The sequence below is a fragment of the Cebus imitator genome, unplaced genomic scaffold (assembly GCF_001604975.1).
Source record: "Cebus imitator isolate Cc_AM_T3 unplaced genomic scaffold, Cebus_imitator-1.0 Scaffold664, whole genome shotgun sequence".
In the NCBI taxonomy this organism is placed as follows: domain Eukaryota; kingdom Metazoa; phylum Chordata; class Mammalia; order Primates; family Cebidae; genus Cebus; species Cebus imitator.
The window spans coordinates 36,224-56,224 of record NW_016107979.1 but is presented as its reverse complement, the minus strand read 5'-3'; the positions used below and the strand labels follow the sequence as shown (position 1 = coordinate 56,224).

General features: G+C 37.5%; 1 protein-coding gene across 1 annotated transcript in view; it reads right to left on the bottom strand.

Moving 5' to 3' along the window:
- Window positions 1-15,696, bottom strand: part of LOC108295889 (S phase cyclin A-associated protein in the endoplasmic reticulum-like) — a 243,213-nt gene extending 227,517 nt beyond the window's left edge. Inside the window, exons 1-2 of the mRNA XM_017518229.2 lie at window positions 15,632-15,696; window positions 8,328-8,461 (exon numbers count right to left, since the gene is read on the bottom strand). Coding sequence (XP_017373718.1) covers window positions 8,328-8,375 — 48 coding nt within the window. The 5' untranslated portion in view covers window positions 8,376-8,461; window positions 15,632-15,696. The remainder of the gene's footprint in view (window positions 1-8,327; window positions 8,462-15,631) is intronic.
- Between the last annotated feature and the right edge of the window lie 4,305 nt (window positions 15,697-20,001).

The following is a 20,001-nucleotide window of genomic DNA, read 5'->3' as shown; positions in this document are numbered from 1 at the left end:
TTTTTTTGAGATGAAGTCTCGCTCTGTAGCCCAGGCTGGAGTGCAGTGGTACAGTCATGGCTTACTTTAACCTGCCTCCCAGGTTCAAGCAATTCTCCTGCCTCACCCTCCTGAGTAGCTGGGATTACAAGTGCCTGCCGCCAGGCCTGGCTAATTTTTTTTGTATTTTAGTAGAGACGGGGGTTTCACCATGTTGGACAGTCTGGTCTCGAACTCCTGAACTCAAGTGATCCACCCACCTCGGCCTCCAAAAGTGCTGGGATTACAGGAATGAGCCACTGTACCCGGCCGAGATCCGATGGTTTTATAAAGGGCTCTTTCTCCTTTGCTCAACACTTCTCTTTCCTGCCACCTTATAAAGAAGGTGCTTTGCTTCCTCTTTGCCTTCTGCCATGACCCTATTTTCCTGAGACCTCTCCAGCCATGTGAGGAAATGCCTCCTCTTTCTTTTATAAATTGCCCAATATCAGGCAGTTCTTTATATCTGTATGAAACAGACTAATACAATGTCCTTCACAACAACACGAATGGAGCTGGAAGCCATTATCCTAAGTGAACTAATGCAGGAAAAGAAAACCAAATACCACATGTTCTCCTTTGTAAGTGGGAGCTAAATATGAGTAAACATGAACACAAAGGAGACAGCAATAGATACCACGGCCTACCTGAGGGTGGACCTTGCGAGAAGCCTGAGGACTGAAAAACTACCTACGGAGCACCATGCTTATTACTTGGGTAATGAAATAATTTGTACACCAAATCCCCATGACACATAATTTACCTGTGAAACAAACCTGCATATATACCCGTAAAACTAAAGCTAAAAAAAAATAAAACAGAATATGTATATATGAATTTGTGTGTGTGCGTTTACTACTTTGTAAAGAAAGTTACATAGTTACAGTATTTTGACAGAAACATCAAATTCCCCCACATCAAATATTTATGGTGTCATTCCCACTGAGTTTTTTTTTTTTTTTTTTTTTTTTTTTTTTTTTTTTTTTCTTATTAGCTTTATGCTGTGGTCTTAATGTTTGTGTTCCCCTCTCCAAATTTTATGTAGAAACTTAATCCCCAGTGTGACAGCATTGGGTGTGGGCCCTTTGGGTAAGAGATTAATTTAGGAGGTCTCTGATCTTGGGAATGGAATTAGTACCCTTGTGAAGGACGCTGAAGGGAGTAATCCTATCCTACTTTTCAAAGGAGGAAATTGAAGCTTACAAAGGTTAATAAAAGCTGAGTGAACTCACAAAGCTAATACATGACCTATCTGGAATTTGAATTCAGGCCCATCACTACAAAGCCTGTGCTCTTAACAGCTGCATTATATTGCTTCAACACTTGCTGGCTGCCTACTGATTGCTAGGAGCTTAACATGCAATATTTCATTTAATAGCCAAACAACTGTTTGGGATGTATCAAAATCTTACATTTTACTGATAAGGAAACTGACACCCAGAGAAATTAATTAACTTGTCCTGGGTCATACAATTATAAAACAGTAAGTTCTAGGTCCATGCTTTTAACAATGCTCTTAACTGCTTCCTTAAATACCTTCCTAATGATGATCCAAATCTAAGCCACATCATCACTTTCAACAATCCTGTTTCTTCATAATTCCTGGGAATGGAATAGAAAATAAGCTAGATGATTTAATTTACAGCACAGTTCTCTAAGTATCTATTGAAGACTCGGTAATGTCAGAGAAAAGTGAATTCCCACAACGCAGGGCTGGGGTATATACACTTGGCAATAGAAAGAAATACCTTTGAGACTTCATGAGCATTATTTCAAATATATAAAATGTTTCAATTTTTTCAATGTGGCCCATGTTTACCAAAACTAGAAAATAATGTCTTACATTAAAGAGAAAATAGTTTTCTACCTGTGTTACTTAATATACAGGGTATCTGTCATGGAGTCTACTAATTTAAAAGAACTGAGCTGAACTGAAGATAACCAGCATCAAGATCTAGACACGGGCAATTTTTTTAGTGTCATTATTTCCGAGAACCCAGACTTATATAAATACGGTTAAAAACAGTAAGCATTTACTCACTGCATGAGGCAATCAATCACTAAGGTGAGCTTAGAGTAGAACGTACCCAGAGAGGTGGCATGATGGAATACTATCAGGCTGCTATAAGCAAAACCCTCAATAAGCACATCTGCTTACCGAGAAATAAAATCACTCAACGTCACACGTTGGGCCAAAAGAACCTCTTATAATTTATTTACTTAAAATTAAGATTAAATAAGTAATGGTCCTACTTCTGGCTCTCAAATATCATTTTCATGATATTTCTTACCTATTGTAATAATTGACATACCTGGCTGAAATTTTCTTTAAAAATTATTTTACCACAAAGTATTTTATATACTACCTTTCTTCAAGAGATATTATTCTTAAAAAATTTTTGCACAAATATGGACAAAACTAAAAATTTTTTATTGTATTTGTCCCCTATAGTTTGAATAAAACTGATACTTCAGGGAAGTGTGCTATTTCATAAGCTTTGAGTAAGTTCTCATGTACTGTTTTAGGGAAGGGTGGTTAATCACAGTGCATAGGCATTCACCCACCTGGTAAGTCTAATTTGATTTGTCATGCCTAGATTCTCTAAGAAAGAAACAAATAGCCACCAAAAAATGTGTGTGGTTAAAATTTAGTGAACACTAGTCTAATAGTCTACATTTCTAGTCAATTGGATAGTTTTCTGAATGAGGACCTGAACTAGGCTCAGTTAGCCAAGATAGGCCTCATTATTTTTTCAATGAATCCCTCTACCTGTGGTACTTTTCTAAGGAGAAGACAACATACACTGTTTTCCAAGACTTACAACATGACTTGATATAAGTTGATCCTCAGTTATGCAAATGGCTAATTAAATTCGAACAGCATTTGCTAAAATTCTGATGTTATAGACTTTAATGTTCTTCCATCCTGTCATTAACTTATTTTTAAAACTCATTAAAATGGTTTAAAATTAATAAAAAGGACCCTCTCATTCAATGACACATTAGGTGATCAGGATAAACCTCCTGCTGAAAACAAAAACAAAAACAAAAAGCTCAATAAAATATTTTTCTAATATTCTTAAAAACCAATGCTGTCAGAGAAAATACGTCAAAAATCCAAGTGAAGGTGAAAATCCAGAGACAGACATACAGCCCTTAAGGCTGCTTTTGCTGATCTGTGAGAAACATTTAAAACACAAAAATAATACAAGGTAAACCATTCCAACCAACACTGAAAAGTTTCACCCTCACAAAAAGCATGACATGGAAGAAGGTAGCCAATCTACATATTCACAGCCTGTACTCAGGACACCCCAGTCATCTAGGGAATCCTATACCTTGAAATTCTATTAAGATGGTTTCAGAAATAGTAGTAGTCTTAGTACCTAACAAAAGTATATAAAAAATTTCCAAAGGAAGGTAACATCATATTGTCTCAAATTACTTTAAAACTTGTTCAAATGCAATAATCACAAAGCAAACCTCACTAAATTTTAATTCCCCATAGCCTTCCCTGGTCACGAAAGCATGCTTGGGTTTCCTTTACCTTTTCTATAAGTTGTACCAAAACATCCGCTTAAGTTCTTTGTACCATTCCTTCAAATAAAGAAATGTGGTAACCAGGAAAAAAAATAAGAATGAAATCATACAAAGTATCTTCTTTGACCATAAAAGAATGAAATTAGAAATCAGTAAGAAAAAGAAATCTGGAAAATTCACCAATAAGTGGAAATTAAACAACACATTCTTAGAAAACCAATGGGTCAAAGAAATCACAAAAAAGCTTAGAAAATACTTTGAGATACATTACAATGAAAACACAATATAACAAAACTTATGAAATGCAGCAAAAGCAGTGCTCAGGGGAAATTTTATAGCTGTAAATACCTCCAGTATAAAGAGGAAAGATATCAAATTAACTTAATTTTACACTTAAGAAACTAGAAAAAGAAGAGCAAACTAAACCTAGAGCTAGTAGAAGGAAGGAAATAATATTAGAGTGGAGACAGAAAAAAGAGAGAGTAGAAGAATTCAGAAAATCAGTGAAACCAAAAGTTGGTTTTTAAACAGATCAATGAAAATCTTTAGCTAGAATGACTGAGGAAAAAAGGGAAGACATAAATTGCTAAAATCAGAAATGAAAGTATGGACATTACTACCACCTTTAAGGAAATAAAAAGGAGTAGAAAAGGCTAGGCATGGTGGCTCACGCCTATAATCCCAACACTTTGGGAGGCTGAGGTGGGCGGATCATGAGGTCAGGAGATTGAGACCATCCTGGCCAACATGGTGAAACCCATCTCTACTAAAAATACAAAAAATTAGCTGGGCGTGGTGGTGTGTGCCTGTAGTCCCAGTTACTCGAGAGGCTGAGGCAGAAGAATCATTTGAACCAGGGAGTCGGAGGTTGCAGTGAGCCGAGATTGTGCCACTGCACTCCAGCCTGGAGACAGAGTGAGACTCCACCTAAAAAAAAAAAAAAAAAAAAAAATCTATATCTATATATCTAGATATAGATATATAGATAGATAGATAGATATAGATATCTATCTATATATATAGATATGTATCATTATATATATCTAGATATATATATATTTGATCATTATATATATCTATATATATCTAGATATATATAATGATCAAATATATGCCAACAAATTAAGTAATCTAGTTGAAATAAACAAATCACTAGATATATACATACTGTCAAAACTGACTTAAGAACAAATAAAAACCCTGAGTAGACCTATAACAAGCAACAAAATCAGTAATAGAAAACCTCCCAACAAATAAAATCCTAGGACCAGAGGTTCTCACTGGTGAATCCTATCAAACACTTCAAAAATAGTGCAAAACAATTCTTCTCATCCTCTTCCAAAATAGAAGAGGAAGGAATACTTCCTATTTCATGAGGCTATTATTATCCTGACACTAATGCCAAACAACTAAAGACTAGTATCTCTTATGAATACAGATGCAAGCATTCTCAACAAATAACAAGCATGAAGTTAAAAAATTAACAGGTTAAAAATACAGTATATCTGTGCCTTATAAATTACCCATCTCAGGTATTTCTTCACAGCAGTGTGAGAATACACTAATACACTGAATATACATCTAAAGGAATATAAATCATTCTATTATAAAGCCACATGCATGTGTAAGTTCACTGCAGCACTATTCACAATAGCAAAGTCATGGAATCAACTTAAATGTCCATCACTGATAAGCTGGATAAAGAAAATGTGGTACATATATATCATGGAATGCTATGTAGCCACATGGAATGCTATGCAGCCATAAAAAAGAACAAGATCATATAGTATGCAGGGACGTGGATGGAGCTGGAGGCCATTATCCTTAGCAAAACTAACACAGGAACAGAAAACCAAATACTAAATGTTCTTACTTATAAGTGGGAGCTAAATGACAAGAACACATGGACCCACAGAGGAAAACAACACACACTGGGGCCTTTTGGATGGTGGAGGGTAGCAGGATAGAGAGGATCAGGAAAAATAACTAATGGGTACTAGGCTTAACACCTGGGTGATGAAATAATCTGTACAACAAACCCTCATGACACAAGTTTACCTATGTAATAAATCTGCACTTGTACCCCTGAACTTAAAAGTTAAAAAAAATACCACAACTTGTGTGAAAAATGTTCCTATAAATTAGCACCATCAGGCTGGATGTGGTGGTTCATGCCTGTGAGCAAAACTTTGGGAGGCCAAGTTGGGAAAATAATTTGAGACTAGGAGTTCACCACCAGCCTGGGCAACATAGCAAGGCCTGGTATCCACAAAAAGATTTTTAAATTAGCCAGGCGTGGTAGCTCACACCTGTAGTCCCAGCTACTAGGGAGACTGAGGCAGGAGGAACTGTGTGAGCCCCGGGGCTGCAGTAAGCTATGATTGCACCACTGCATTCCAAACTGGGAAACGGAGTCAGATCCTAACTCTAAAAAAAATAAAACTAAAAACAAAACCAGCACCATTAATATTCCTCATTGAGTTTTTTTTTTTTTTTTTTGAGACGGAGTTTCGCTCGTTACCCAGGCTGGCATGCAATGGTCCGACCTTGGCTCACTGCAACCTCTGCCTCCTGGGTTCAAGCAATTCTCCTGCCTCAGCCTCCCGAGTAGCTGGGACTACAGGCACACGTCACCACGCCCAGCTAATTTTTGTATTTTTAGTAGAGGCAGGGTTTCACCATGTTGACCAGGATGGTCTTGATCTCTTGACCTCGTGATCCACCCACCTCAGTCTCCCAATCCTCACTGAGTTTTTATCATAAATTTATTTGCCTTTAAAAAAGTACTTTTCTGGCCAGTGTGGTAGCTCATGGTGTTAATTCCAGCTCCTTGGGAGGCCAAGGTGAAAGGATAACTTGAAGCCAGGAGTTCAAGACCAGCCTGGGCAACATAGTGAGACCCTCCACCTCTACTAAGATAAATTAATAAATACAATAAGAATAACAGTATTTTTCACAAGGAAGCCACAATAAGTGAGTCCAGAAGAGATGACTAAAATAGTGTGTTTTTATCAAGGCAAGCCTCATTTTATAAATCTGAAAAATAATATAATTTTGAAATTATTATTGACAAACTGTATTTTTTAAAACTGAGGTATAATTAGCATGCAATAAAGATATAAGTACTCAGTTTGATGAAGTTTGATGACTGCACACAAGTATGTAACCACCACCTAAAACAAAATACAGAACACATTTTAATCCCCCTAGAAATTTCCTTATGACCCTTTTCAGTAAATTATCCTTCCCTCAACACCTTGATGTTTCTTTTTAAAAAATATGAACCATCTATAAGTTAAAGCTGTCATATTCATGAAATAACAATTCAATTTTTCTTTATATGAGTCTTCCAAGGGAAGCTAGCTGAAAAACGTCTGAAAAACATTTTCAGTTTACTTTGGGCTATATACTTGTCACCTTCTGACAAAATATGGGTGTCATACAAGCTATATTCAGTTATGTATCAGTTGCAATGGGGAAACAACTATGCAAGCTGAGAATATAGTAAAGGGACCAAAAGAAGAGATTCCTAGTATTGAATGCTTCCCATTTCTTCAGCTGAAGACTTCCAGCTGAGAATAGCAGAAGCAGAACCATGGGGTTTCGAAGATAGGCAGTGTCTAGCAAGACCCAAACACAGTTTTCTGAATATAATTAGGTTGAAAAAGCTCTAAAGGCTTAGTGATTTATACTCTCTGAGCCTAGGCATGCGTTACATAGCCAAAACAGTTTGCAAATAGAGGAAAATGGTAGGGAAGAGTTTCCACTTTTCTACCTTGCACAGGTATCTGTGAATGAATTTTACAAGATCAATTTTGAAAATACCAAAGGATGGCATAGTCTGCTATAGGTATTACAACATAAACTGTGATTTCACATCTCTCAATTCACTTCAAATCATGAATGCTGCCAGCTATGTGGTTTGCTTATTCAGGTTCAAAAGAATTACAGCTGAATCTCTATTTAAATTTGGCAGGATTCTATAAAGTCAGGAAAGGCAATTGGACAAACTCCATGTCCAATCCATCTGCTTAAACTGTTTACTTATGGTAACAGCATACACATGTCTCATGTTACTGATAAACCACAGAAAGCTTCTGGGATGCTGTTACTATCCAAACGTAAATGTAATGTTTATCATCACAAAGTAATGAGAAAAGTCAATGCAAATACAGATCACGTTCACTTGGACGAAATTTAATACAATGCTAAGAACAAGGAAAATGCTTTTGCATATGTAAGAGTTTTTAAACTCTTATTTGAAATAATTGAACATTTCTTCAACAAAAGGATCTTTTATTCGGAGCAATTTATCTTAAATTCTAAAAATTTATTTTATTATTAAACATGAACATACAGAAAAGTCAGAAAAATTAGCAAACATGTATGAACAAATTAAAGAACAATTTTAATGTGAACACTGTGTAACCAGTATCCAGTCAAGGAAAAGAAAGCTAGAAGCACTAAAGAAGCCACCTATATGATTTTTTCTGATCACACATCCCACCCTTCTCTCTGAACAATAACCATCCTGATTTCTAGGAAATTCCTTGTTCTATTTTCTTTACAGTTTTACCACCTATGTGTATAACCCAAAACAATATAGTTTTGTCTTTTGTTGAACTTTATATGACTGGAATTTGCAGTAGCAAATATATTTTTTGGTGACTTGTTTCACTAACGAGTTTGTGAGATACATCCACATTGTTATCCATAGATGTAGTTGACTCATTTTTATAGTTGAATAATAGTCCATTACATGGACATACCGTAATTTGTATCTCCAGCTGTTGATGGATTCTTGGGCTATTCTCCATATGTGGTGATTACAAACAATGCTGCCATTGAATAATTGTGTACATCTTGCCTGGGGCATATATGCATTGTTTTCCAGAGTATATACCTAAAAGTGAAATACGATAACACATGTCTACAAGTTTAGTAGAGGATAGCAGACTGTTTGCTACATGGGAGGGTCAACTTATGTTATCACAAACAGTGTGTGTTCCCATTGCTCTAGATCTTTGCCATTACTTGGTATTTTCAATCCAATTTTTGTCATTCTGATAAGTGAATCACATTGCCACGTTGAATTTTTCATTTGAATTGTCCAGATTACTAAAGAGTTGACTATCTTCACATTCATTTTTTTAGCTATCTGGATTTCTCTCAGAATGCTCATTATCCTACTGGTTTGGTTTGTGTTTATGTCTCATTAATTTGTAGGAATTCCTTATATACTTGGATGCCACTCTTATGTTGATTATAGGTATAAAAAATATTCTTCCCTTCTAATACTTGTCTTGTTACTCTCTTCTTGGTGTCTTCTGATGAAAAAAAGTTCTTATTTTCAATGCAGCCCAATTTATCAAGTTTCCCTTTACTGTTAATTTCTCTTGTGTCCTTTTCTTGTCCAGGCAAAACTCTGAGGTAAAGAAGAGATTAGTCTAAAAATTAGTTTTTTCGTTTTATACTTAGATCCATCTGGAATTAATTTTTTGCTTATGATGTGAGATAAAAGTTACATTTTTTAAAAAAACAAGGATATTCAATCATTATAGCATTATTCGCTAAATAGAGCATACTTTCCCACAATGCTTTGTGATGCTCCTTTTTTCCCACATGCGCATAGATAAGTGCCTCATGTGTCACGAATCAAGTATATACATACAAATGGGACTGTTTATGAATTCAATTATGTTCCATTCTTCTTTTTCTCGATCTCATCTCCAATAGTACACTATCCTAATTACCATGGCTTAATAAAAAGTATTTATACTTGGTAGAGCAAATCTTCCCATATTGTTCTCTCCCACCCCCACACAAGTCTTGCTCTGTTGCCCAGGGCGGAGTGCAGTGGCGCGATCTTGGCTCACTGCAACCTCTGCCTCCTGGGTTTGAGCGATTTTCCTGCCTCAGCCTCCCAGGTAGCTGGGGTGAGCAAGCACAACCACACCTGGCTAATTTTTGTATGTTTAGTAGAGACAGGGTTTCACCATGTTGGCCAGGCTGGTCTTAAACTCCTGTTCTCAAGTGATCCATCCGCCTCAGCCTCCCAAAGTGCTGGTCATATTGTTCTTTTTCAACAGTGTTTGGGACACTGTTTCATTAGGTTTTTGAAATTCTGTATTTTAGAATCTGCACCTAAATATTGGAAAGTGTTGGAATTTTAAATAAGATTTCACCGAATCTACAAATAAGTGCGTCCAGAAAAGAAAAATATACCACAGTGAGTTTTCCAATCCATAAACATTATAGATTTACTCCTATTTAATATTTTGATTATATATAAATATAATTGATTTTTATATCCTGCCCTTAGTAGCCTTGTTAATCTATTTGTGCTAATATTTATCTGTAAATTATTTTAAATTTTCTATGTATAACATATTATTTGCTAACAATGAATGTTTCACTTTTTCTCTCAAATCTTACAAGTTTTGTTTATTTACTTTTCCACTAGTTAGAACCTCAATTTTAAGCATAAGTGTTGGCAGCAGGTATTCTCCTTTTGTACACAATTTCAAAGGGAAAATTTTCAACATTTCACCAGTAAACATTGTTTTGCTATAATATTTTTTGGTAGATTCAATTTGTCAGATTAAGGAAATTCCATTCTACTCCAGGTTTACTATGAATCTTCATCATTAATTGATGCTGAGCTTACCAAATGCTTTTGTTGCATCTTTTGAGATTTTTTTTCTTCTGTTAATACAATAGATCATAATTTTCCAAAGTGTATATCCTTCTTTTTGTTTTTTTTATTATTTTAAAAAATAAGTTCTGGAGTACATGTGCAGATCGTGCAGGATTGTCACACAGGTATACACATGTCATGGTGGTTTGCTGCATCCTTCCCCCTGTCATCTACATTAAGTATTTCTCCTAATGTTATCCCTCCAAATCCCCCTACTCCCTGCTATCTCTCCCCTACCTCCCCACTCCCCAACGGGCTCTGGTGTGTGACAGTCTCCTCCCTGTGTCCAGTGTTCTCATTGTTCAACACCCACTTATGAGTGAGAATATGCAGTGTTTGGTTTTCCGTTGTGTCAGTTTACTGACAAGGATGGTTTCCAGCTTCCTCCATGTCCCTGCAAAGGACATGAGCTCAACCTTTTTTATGGCTGCATAGTATTCCACGGTGTATATGTGCCACATTTTCTTTATCCAGTCTATCACTGATGGACATTTGAGTTGGTTCCAGGTCCTTGCAATTGTAAACAGTGCCACAATGAACATATGTGTGCATGTGTCTTTATAACAGAACATTTTATAATCCTTTGGGTATATACCCACTAATGGGATTGCTGGGTCAAATGGAATTTCTATTTCTAGGTCCTTGAGGAATCACCACACTGTCTTCCACAATGGTTGAACTAATTTATACTCCCATCAACAGCGTAAAAGCATTCCTATTTTTCCATATCTTCTCCAGCATCTGTTATCTCCTGATATTTTAGTGATCGCCATTCCAACTGGCGTGAGATGGTATCTCAATGGGGTTTTGATTTGTATTTCTCTAACGACGAGTGATGATGAGCTTTATTTCATATGTTTGTTGGCCATATAAATGTCTTCTTTTGAAAAGTGTCTGTTCATATCCTTCGCCCACTTTTTGATGGGGTTGGTTTTTTTCTTGTAAATTTGTTTCAGTTTTCTACAGACATTTCCTTCTTATATTCTTCCCTTTATTTTGTATATATTTTTCTCTCCATGCTCAGTCTGGATTCTTTCTTATGATTTATCTTCCAGTGTATGGTATATTCTACTGTTACCTCATCTATAATTTTTGTAATTTTTATTACTAAAATGTTCAGTTCTCAAATTCTGTTTTCTCAAATGTGCTACATATCTTTAAAAAATAATTAATAATTATATTTTTGATCATGGTAAGCATAGTTCTGAAGCCTCTGTAGGTCTGTTTTTAATGGATTTTATGCATATTTTCTTGTCCCTTTGTATGCTTAATCACCTTACTGTGCCAAATAATGCATTTGAAATTTATTTTGTTGAGATAATTTGAGACTTAAGTTGCTATTATTTTTCTCCAAAATAAATTTTCCAGTTGCTTCTGTTAGACACATGGGGTATTAGCAATTTAGGATCATTTAAATCTTTTTCAGCAATTTGGATTTTCCCAGCCACCTACATGATTTGAAATAGAGCTGTCTGCGTAGTGACTGGTATACTTCCTGTCTACCCACTTTCCTTGTACAGTCCTTTAAGATCCCAAACCAAAATGTGAGTTTTTTTTTGCCACAGTCCCTACCATTGATTATCTTAGATGCCACATTTATTTTCTCACCAGTCCTGCAAATAATCTCAAAAGTACTAATGAAACTCATGTCCACTTCTTTTGGATCATCAATGGTACCTAGTTCCAAAATGCCAAATTGCTGGATCTTGGCCCAGTAATTATTCATTACCCTGTTTGTATTTCAGCTTTATTTCATATATATATTTTTTTGGTCATCAGTGGGAGGATAGTCCTGAATTATCTACTGTTGCTATTGCCAAGTCTATTCTACAGAAATTTTCAAGTTTGCCTTTTACTTCCTCAGAAGACAGCAAGCATAGTTTTATAATCTGTTACTAGTAATAACAGAGGCTTGCAGTTCTAGTTTCTGCTTGTTCATCATGACTGACTGACTTTTGGGCTTATCTTTTCACCATGGCTATGTGTCCTTGTAAAATTATTTAACAGAAATTATCTGAGGACTAGAATGAAGGTGTCTTCTTCCAATGAGGATTTGTACTCTCTTCTGCTTGGTTCCTAAGGACACCACAAATCAATCTAGGACAACTTTAAACTCAATTCACCATTTGAAATAATACAGATGATGTGAATTTGAGCAGCAAATCTATGCCAAGGGCTGGAAGATGGGTATAAATTCTGCATTGTGCCAAGGTTTTTTCTTCATAGTCCTGAGGGAGGGATGAGAAGGTTCATGATTAAGTGATGGAGCAGGCTAATGTGGTCTTATCTTTATGAAAGAAAAATCTCCTATTTGATCTCCTGCCCTAGGCAGCCCTAAGAACTTTTACTTTTATCACCTTACATGATGATGCTTATAAACCAAACCCACATTTGCCAGTCTGGCACAAGCTTTTTGGGGCAATTCAGTAATCGGCACAACTTTCTAAATTCTTGCTTTTTCTTTGGACTGGGAATACTTTAATTTCTTCCTAGCTCTTTGATGATTTCAAGAAAACTGCTTTCTTCCCCACCCAGCATTTTCATATGTTTTTCTTGGGGGTGGTGGTACCAGGACCCTAGACTGAACTATGTTAATAAACAGAAGTAGCTTTAGACTTTTTTTTAAAGCATAACACATAAAAAAAACTTACAGACTTAATTTCTGAATGAAGTCAGAAAACCCCAAAAACCAGAAGGGACCTAAAATGTGCAGTAAGTGCTGCAAACCCAGGTCTCCTCGGTTTCCTGACCCCTTCCATGACAAGAGCGTTTCTATACATCACAAGTCTAACCCGTTAGGTCTAAAATAGTTCTCAAAACTTGAAAAAAATTATCTAAAGAAACACTGTATCAAGTATTAGTAGAAAGCATCTGTGTTTTGAGGTCTAAAACAAGCAAATAAAGACCTCCAGATTCATCTCTCACCAGTCCTCCATTAGTGCTTACACTTGCCCAGGTTCTTCCAGTCCTGCCTTGTCTCTTCTACACTGTCTTCGAATATCCTTCACTGGGTACTTGGCTTTGGCTCTAATGAGTTTGTTACTCCAGGCAGTTTTCCAAACAAAAAGGAATGGTTATTTACAATTCCTAGACTGAAATCATAAATATGACCTGTTGAATTACACTAAAATGTCAGTATTACCCTACAGAAGTCTTCATAAAGTAAAAGTGTCTTGGCTAGGAAAAAAGGATTTTAGTTATAAAAGTAGCAAAAGGATCTTATTGTAGGTAAGTCTAAATTCTTAGGTGGTCCTGCAGTGTATACTCTGAGGGCAGCTTTACAGCAAGGTTCCTGACACAGACCATTTAGACTGGAAGCCAGACAACATTTTTCTCCCCCAAATTATAAGAAATCAGTGGTATTTCAGTAAATTGCCCCTTTGTGAATTAAATAACTTCAGTTACATTTTCATACTGAATACGTTTCTTATACAGATCATTTTGCCTTTTCTTCAAAAGTTCTATATCTTTAATCTAAAACAATATTCATGAGATAAGATACATGTAGCAGTGTCTTCAAGCAATTGCCTTTTAATTCAAAGTACTCTTATCTTTACAAAAATAATCAAGGCACATGAAATCTTTAAATACTTCATTCAGCAAATGTGTGACAACTACCAGTTTCTGAACCTCTGACACCCTGAAAGGGATGTGTTACACACAAGAACTGACTTTACAGCTCCGCCACAATGCCACACTGAATATGCTGCTTTCGATTCCTCCAATGTAGCTGAGCACTATCTTGTAAAGTTGGTCATTCATATGCCTGATAACCGCACAATTCCACCATTGAGGCATATGCCCTATATCAGAATAGTGATTCTCAAAATATGGTCCTTGCACTAGCAACATCAATATGACTTAGGAATTGTTAGACATACAAATTTTCCGGACCCTCCCTAAACCTACTTAATCAGAAATCCAGGGGGCGAGGCCCAGCAATCTGTGTTTTAACAAGTCCTCTAGACAATTCTGATGGAAACAAAAACCTGAGACTCTCAGCTTTAAAGAAATTCTTATTTACTCTGATATAAGAATGTTTGAGCAGCACTGTTTGCCCATGCTTGCGTGTTCTCACTCTCTCTCACACTCACATACTCACACTGACACACACACACACACACACACACACACACACACACATTCTGAAATGTTCATTGTCAGGAGAATAGATTTATAAACTGTAGTATTAACACAATGAAGGACTTACTCTACAGCAGAGAAAAGCAATGAAAAACAGCTATATTTATAAGGCTAAATAAAACTTAGAACCATAATTTTGACTGAAAAAAATAATCGTAGAGGTCTATGGTAATGGTATTTTATGAAGGTCAAAACCAAGCAAAACCAAGTAACATTATTTAACAGTACATGTACGTGATACAGCAATAAAGCTATTTCTATAAAACAATAATACATCTTTAATTCTACACAGTATTTCCTTTAGAGGAATCATGGATGGGGTGAGAATGGATCATACTGGGAACCATAAATGCAGTGGTAACAATCTTACTTCTAAACTGTGTGGTAAGTTCACAGCTGTTCACTGTATTAGCATTACTTTTTATTATTATTTCTTTTGTATATACCAAATCTTACATAACAACCTTTATACCCAGAAAAAGGGGTTGTGGGGGGGGAACTATAGCTAATAAATGGAAGTGGCCATTACTTTAAATAGAAAATTAGAAACCACCTAAATGTTATACATTATGTAAAATGTGATATGTTCATTCCATTAAAGATTTGTAAAGACATGATAAAGTATTTATAATAAAATAAGCCAGATAAAATAATGTAAAAAATTCCAATACAAGGTTCAGAAGAAAATACAATAAAGTGTTATCAGTTGATATTACAGGGAGTTTTCTTTCTTCTTCGTACATTTAACATTTTTCTATAGTGAATAATAAATACTTTAAAAATCACTGAGGATGTTTAAACTATAACTGAGATATTTAATGGTTCTAAGTCATTAAAGAAAACTGCCAAATCTATTGGAATCAGGGATATTGGTATTTTTGTAGAAATCTGGTTGTGATTTATGAGGTTTTATAATTCAAAGTATTCCATTTTCTGTCATAAAATCATACATCTTTATTATTGTGATTCCTGAAAAAATAATTTCAGTTTGTGTGGGGAAAACATGACTGAGGAAACTATGACCTAAAGAGGACTTCAATTAAAAAAACCTGAAAACAGATTCAATTAACAACTGAAAAGAACAAAAGTAAAAAAAAAATCATCTATTATTGACCCGCTTTAGAAAACACAGAGGAAAGGCATACACTGAGTCTGCCTTACAGTTCTACGTACTATCATAGTGAGAAAGGATTACACAGATTGAGGTTCAAAAGCCAGAGATTAGTTACACACCTCTTTTTCCAGTATTCTAGTGATCTCTCCTAGGGTCCGATCCAAAGCAGATACTTTATTGTTTGCCCATGAGCCACTGTCTTGTATTTGTAGTTGTTTTAGAAGATCTTTGGCTAATCGCTGAAGCCTTTAATACCAAATGAAAGGAAAGAATGACATTAATGAATTAGACTATAATATTTCATTTTCCAAAACATTTTGAAACACAAGTTACTTTCAGTATTTGAAAATACTTCACAGAGTACCTGAGGGAAGAAAAAAACCAGACAACTAATAAAGCTGGTGTTATTTTATATTCATGACCACCAGTCCTCTCTTCACGGCACAAAACAGAACTAGAGGACAGTATTATCCATCTACAGGATTAGCTACAGCAATTGATACCATTAGTTTCTGTATAATTCTCAAATTGGAACAGAATTAGGAATGGAGAGAAGGTGAGAAGATGACAGCAGAGGAAATGAGTATACTAACCTGAGCAGGTTTTCACATATTGATTTAAATCTTCAAATAGGTTTGGATATTATTACCTTTATAAACCCTCAGAATGTTGAACTTCTAAATGTTTGTTTACAGGCAGTTTGGGGATTATCTGCTACTGCTCATGTCATTTACTTAGAAAACAGAACATTTATTTGCTTTTCACTAAGAAATACCACATTATACCTGGACTGTAAGAGTCTTTATTCAGATCACCGTGTGCGGTACTTCTTTGTGGCCCCTATATGGTTTCATGCACCTCACTCTTGGAGCAACCCTCCTCTGCTTTCCACGTATCTGCTTGAGCATCCACTAATAGATGCTCATCAGATCTCCCCACTTTCCCCCTATAGATCACCCCCAGTGCCTTACTTAAATTTTTATCTGTGGTAGATTCCACAGTACATTATTATAATCATTTTCTTGCAAATGTCCTACATTTCCTCTCTGTTGTTCTGTTATTTACTCTGCTTAGACAAACCCCAGCAGTGGTAATAATGTTTGTTTGGCTCTTACTATGTGCCAGGCACCACTCTCAGTGTCTTGCATGCATTAATTTCTTTAGCTGGATTAATGAAAACAACTGCCAGACTTTTCCATTTCTGAACCTGGGCAGGGAGAAAAGTAAGAACATGCAAAAAACTGGTAGGACTACGACTCAAGTTCTTACTAAATCTCTCTAGGGTGCTCATTCTCCCACTGTCCACAAAGATTTGCTTCATACATTCCCCACTCTCTTCAAAACTCCACCCTTTCCTTTCTCTCTCTTGCTTTCATAAGATGATCCTACATTTCAGAGAAAACAGAAGTTATTAGAACAAGAAAATTTTCACTTTCAGCCATAAAATCTACAAACTTCTCTGCATTTCACCCAACAAGGTCTTCTTTGCTCCTCTTATTTAGTCCTGCTAGGCAGGACTGATCTCACCACACAGGATGTACGCATGAGTTCTTTTTAGATCTAGAGATCTAGATCTCTAGAAGAAACCAGCTCTCTCTTCTTCCTGTTTCAGGGCTTTCTGCAAATGTTCTTCATCTTTTCCTTCTGAAATGCTTCCTCCACTCCCACATTACCTAGAACATTACTATTTATCCCTCAGCTCTTAGCACAAACAATACTTGCTCTGATTTGACTTTCTTTAAAGCATTCATCACAAGAGAATTAAAAATACTTATTGAACTAACTATTTAATGTGTGCTTCTCTCATGCAAAGCTTTACAAGGGAATTTCCTGAAGTGACAGAAATGTTCCGTATTTGCACTGTCCAACATGGTGGCTAGAAGCAGAGTACTGAACAGTGCAGAAGCAGAGTATTAGCTTCATGAGAGAGGTGGTTGTCTATATGTTCACTATCCTTATCATGTAACATGTTACTTATACAGAAGTACACTCATTAGATAGTTAATGAATTAATGTCCTACAGAGAAAATTGCTTCTTCCCATTAATTTTATCTAGACCAGGGATGGTGGCTCATGCTTGTAATCCCAATACTTTAGGAGTTCAAGGCAGGAGGCTCACTTGAAGCCAGGAATCTTAGATCAGCCTGGTTAACAAAGTGAGACCCAGTCTCTACAAGAAAATAAAAAAATTAAAAAAAACTTTGCTGGCAATGGTGGCGTGCACCTGCAGTCCTAGCCACTCAGGAGGCTGAGGTGGGAGGACTGTTTAAGCTATGGAGTTCCAAACTGCAGTGAGCTATTATTACACCACTGCATTCTAGCCCAGGCAAGAGAGTGAGGCTCTCATCTCTAAAAAAAAATAAATAAATAACTTAATAGGTTACAAAATACTTTCATGTACATGATCTTATTTAATCCTCTCAACAACACTGTCCATTAGTATTATCCTATTTGAAAAAATGCAAAAACTGAGGCAGAGCAAGATGGCCAAATAGCCTTCACAGATTGTCTTTCCTGCAGGAACACCAAATTGAACAACTATCCACATAAAAAAGTACCTTAATAAGAACCGAAAGTCACGCGAATCACCACAGTACCTGGTTTTAACTTAATATCACTGAAAGAGGCACTGAAGAGGCCAGGAAAGACAGTCTTGCAATGCTGATGCCACTCCTCCCCCATCCCCTGGCAACCACCCCGTGGTACAGAGAGAATCTATGCATTTGGGAGAGAGGGAGCACAGTGACAGTGGGACTTTGCACTGGAAATCAGCTCTAGCCGGTCACAGGGGAAAGCAACAGGACAGAATTCAGCTGGCACCCACAGAGAGAGCATTTAGACCAGCCTTACAGAGAGGGGCATCACCCATCCCAGTAGTCGGAAGCTGAGTTCCAGCAAGCCGTGTTACTTCAGGTTAAAGTGGTCTGGGGACTGAAATAAACGTGAAAGGTGGTTTAAGCCACCAGAACTGCAATTCCTGGGCAAGTCCTTGTGTTGTGCTGGGCTTGGAGCCAGTGGCCTTGTGCAAGAATGGGACCTACTAGAACAGCCAGGCAGCCAAGGGAGTGTTTGCACCACCCCTCCCTCAACCCCAGGCAGCTCACAACTCTGGTACAGACGCCTTCCCTATGCTTGAGGACAGGGAAGAGTAAAGAGGACTCTGTGCCAGGCACAGTGGCTCAGATATATAATCCCAGCACTTTGGGATGCTGAGGCAGGAGGATTTCTTGAGCCCTGGAGATTGAGACCAGCCTGGGCAACAAGGTAAAAGCCCCAAAAATATAAAAATTAGCTGGGTATGGTGCCACACACTTGTAGTCCCACCTACTTGGGAGGCTGTGGAGGCAGGATGGATTGAGTCTTAAAGTTCAAGGCTTCAGTGAGCTATGATCATGCCACCGCACTCTAGCCTGGGTGAAGGAGGAAGATCCTGTCTCAAAAAAATGTTTTTTAGAAAGAGGACTTAGTCTTCCAACTTGGAAACCAGGTAAGCCATAGTAGGACAAAATAACTGGGCAGAATCCTGAGGCTCCCATTCCAGGCCCTAGCTCCTGGATGACATTTTTAGACATGTCCTGGGCAAAAAGGCAATGGACTACCTGAAGGGGAAAGACCCAGTCCTGGAAGGATTTGTCATCTGCTGATGAAATAGTGCTTGGGCCCTGAATAATTAGCAGTGGTACCCAGGAAGCACTCGCCAAGGGCTTTGGGTGAGATACAGAGACATGCTGGCTTCAGATGGGATACAGCACATTCCCCGCTGTGGTGGCTACGGGAGAGATTCCTTCTGCTTGAGAAAAAGGAAAAGCAAGGGAACTTTGGTTTACAGCTTAGGTACCAGCTTGCCCAGTCGGGTAGAGTACTCAGTGGGTTCTTGAGGTCCCTGATTCTAGGCCTTGGCTTTTGGATGGTATTTCTACACCTGCCCTGGGTCACAGAGGAGCCACTGTCCTGAATGGAGAGGCCCAGGCCAGGCAGCATTCACCGCAAGCTGAAGGAAGAGCCCTTGGGCCCTGCGTGAACATTGGCAGTAGCCAGGTAGTACTCACCATGGGCCTGGGGTGGTGGTGGCCACAGGGAGAGACTTCCCTGACTATAGAAAGGGGAGGCAAGAGTGGGATGGACTTTGTCTTGTGGTTTGGGTGTCAGCTCAACCACAGTAGAACAGGGCACCAGGTTGATTCCTAAGGTTTCTGACTGTAGGCCCTGGCTCCTTGGATGGCATATCTGGACCTGCTTGGGCCAGGCAGAACTTGCTGCACTGAAGGGAAAGACATAAGCCTGGCTAGCTCTGCCACCTGCTGACTGTGGAGCACTAGGGGGACTTGAGCAAACAAAGGTGGTAGCCAGGCAGTGGTTACTGCGGGCCCTGGGCAAGACACAGTACTCTGCGCTTCAGGTCTGACCTAGCACAGGCCCAATGGTGGTGGCTACAGGGGTGTTTGTGTCAAACCTCATCCAGCTGCAAGCAGCTCAGCACAGAGAGAGA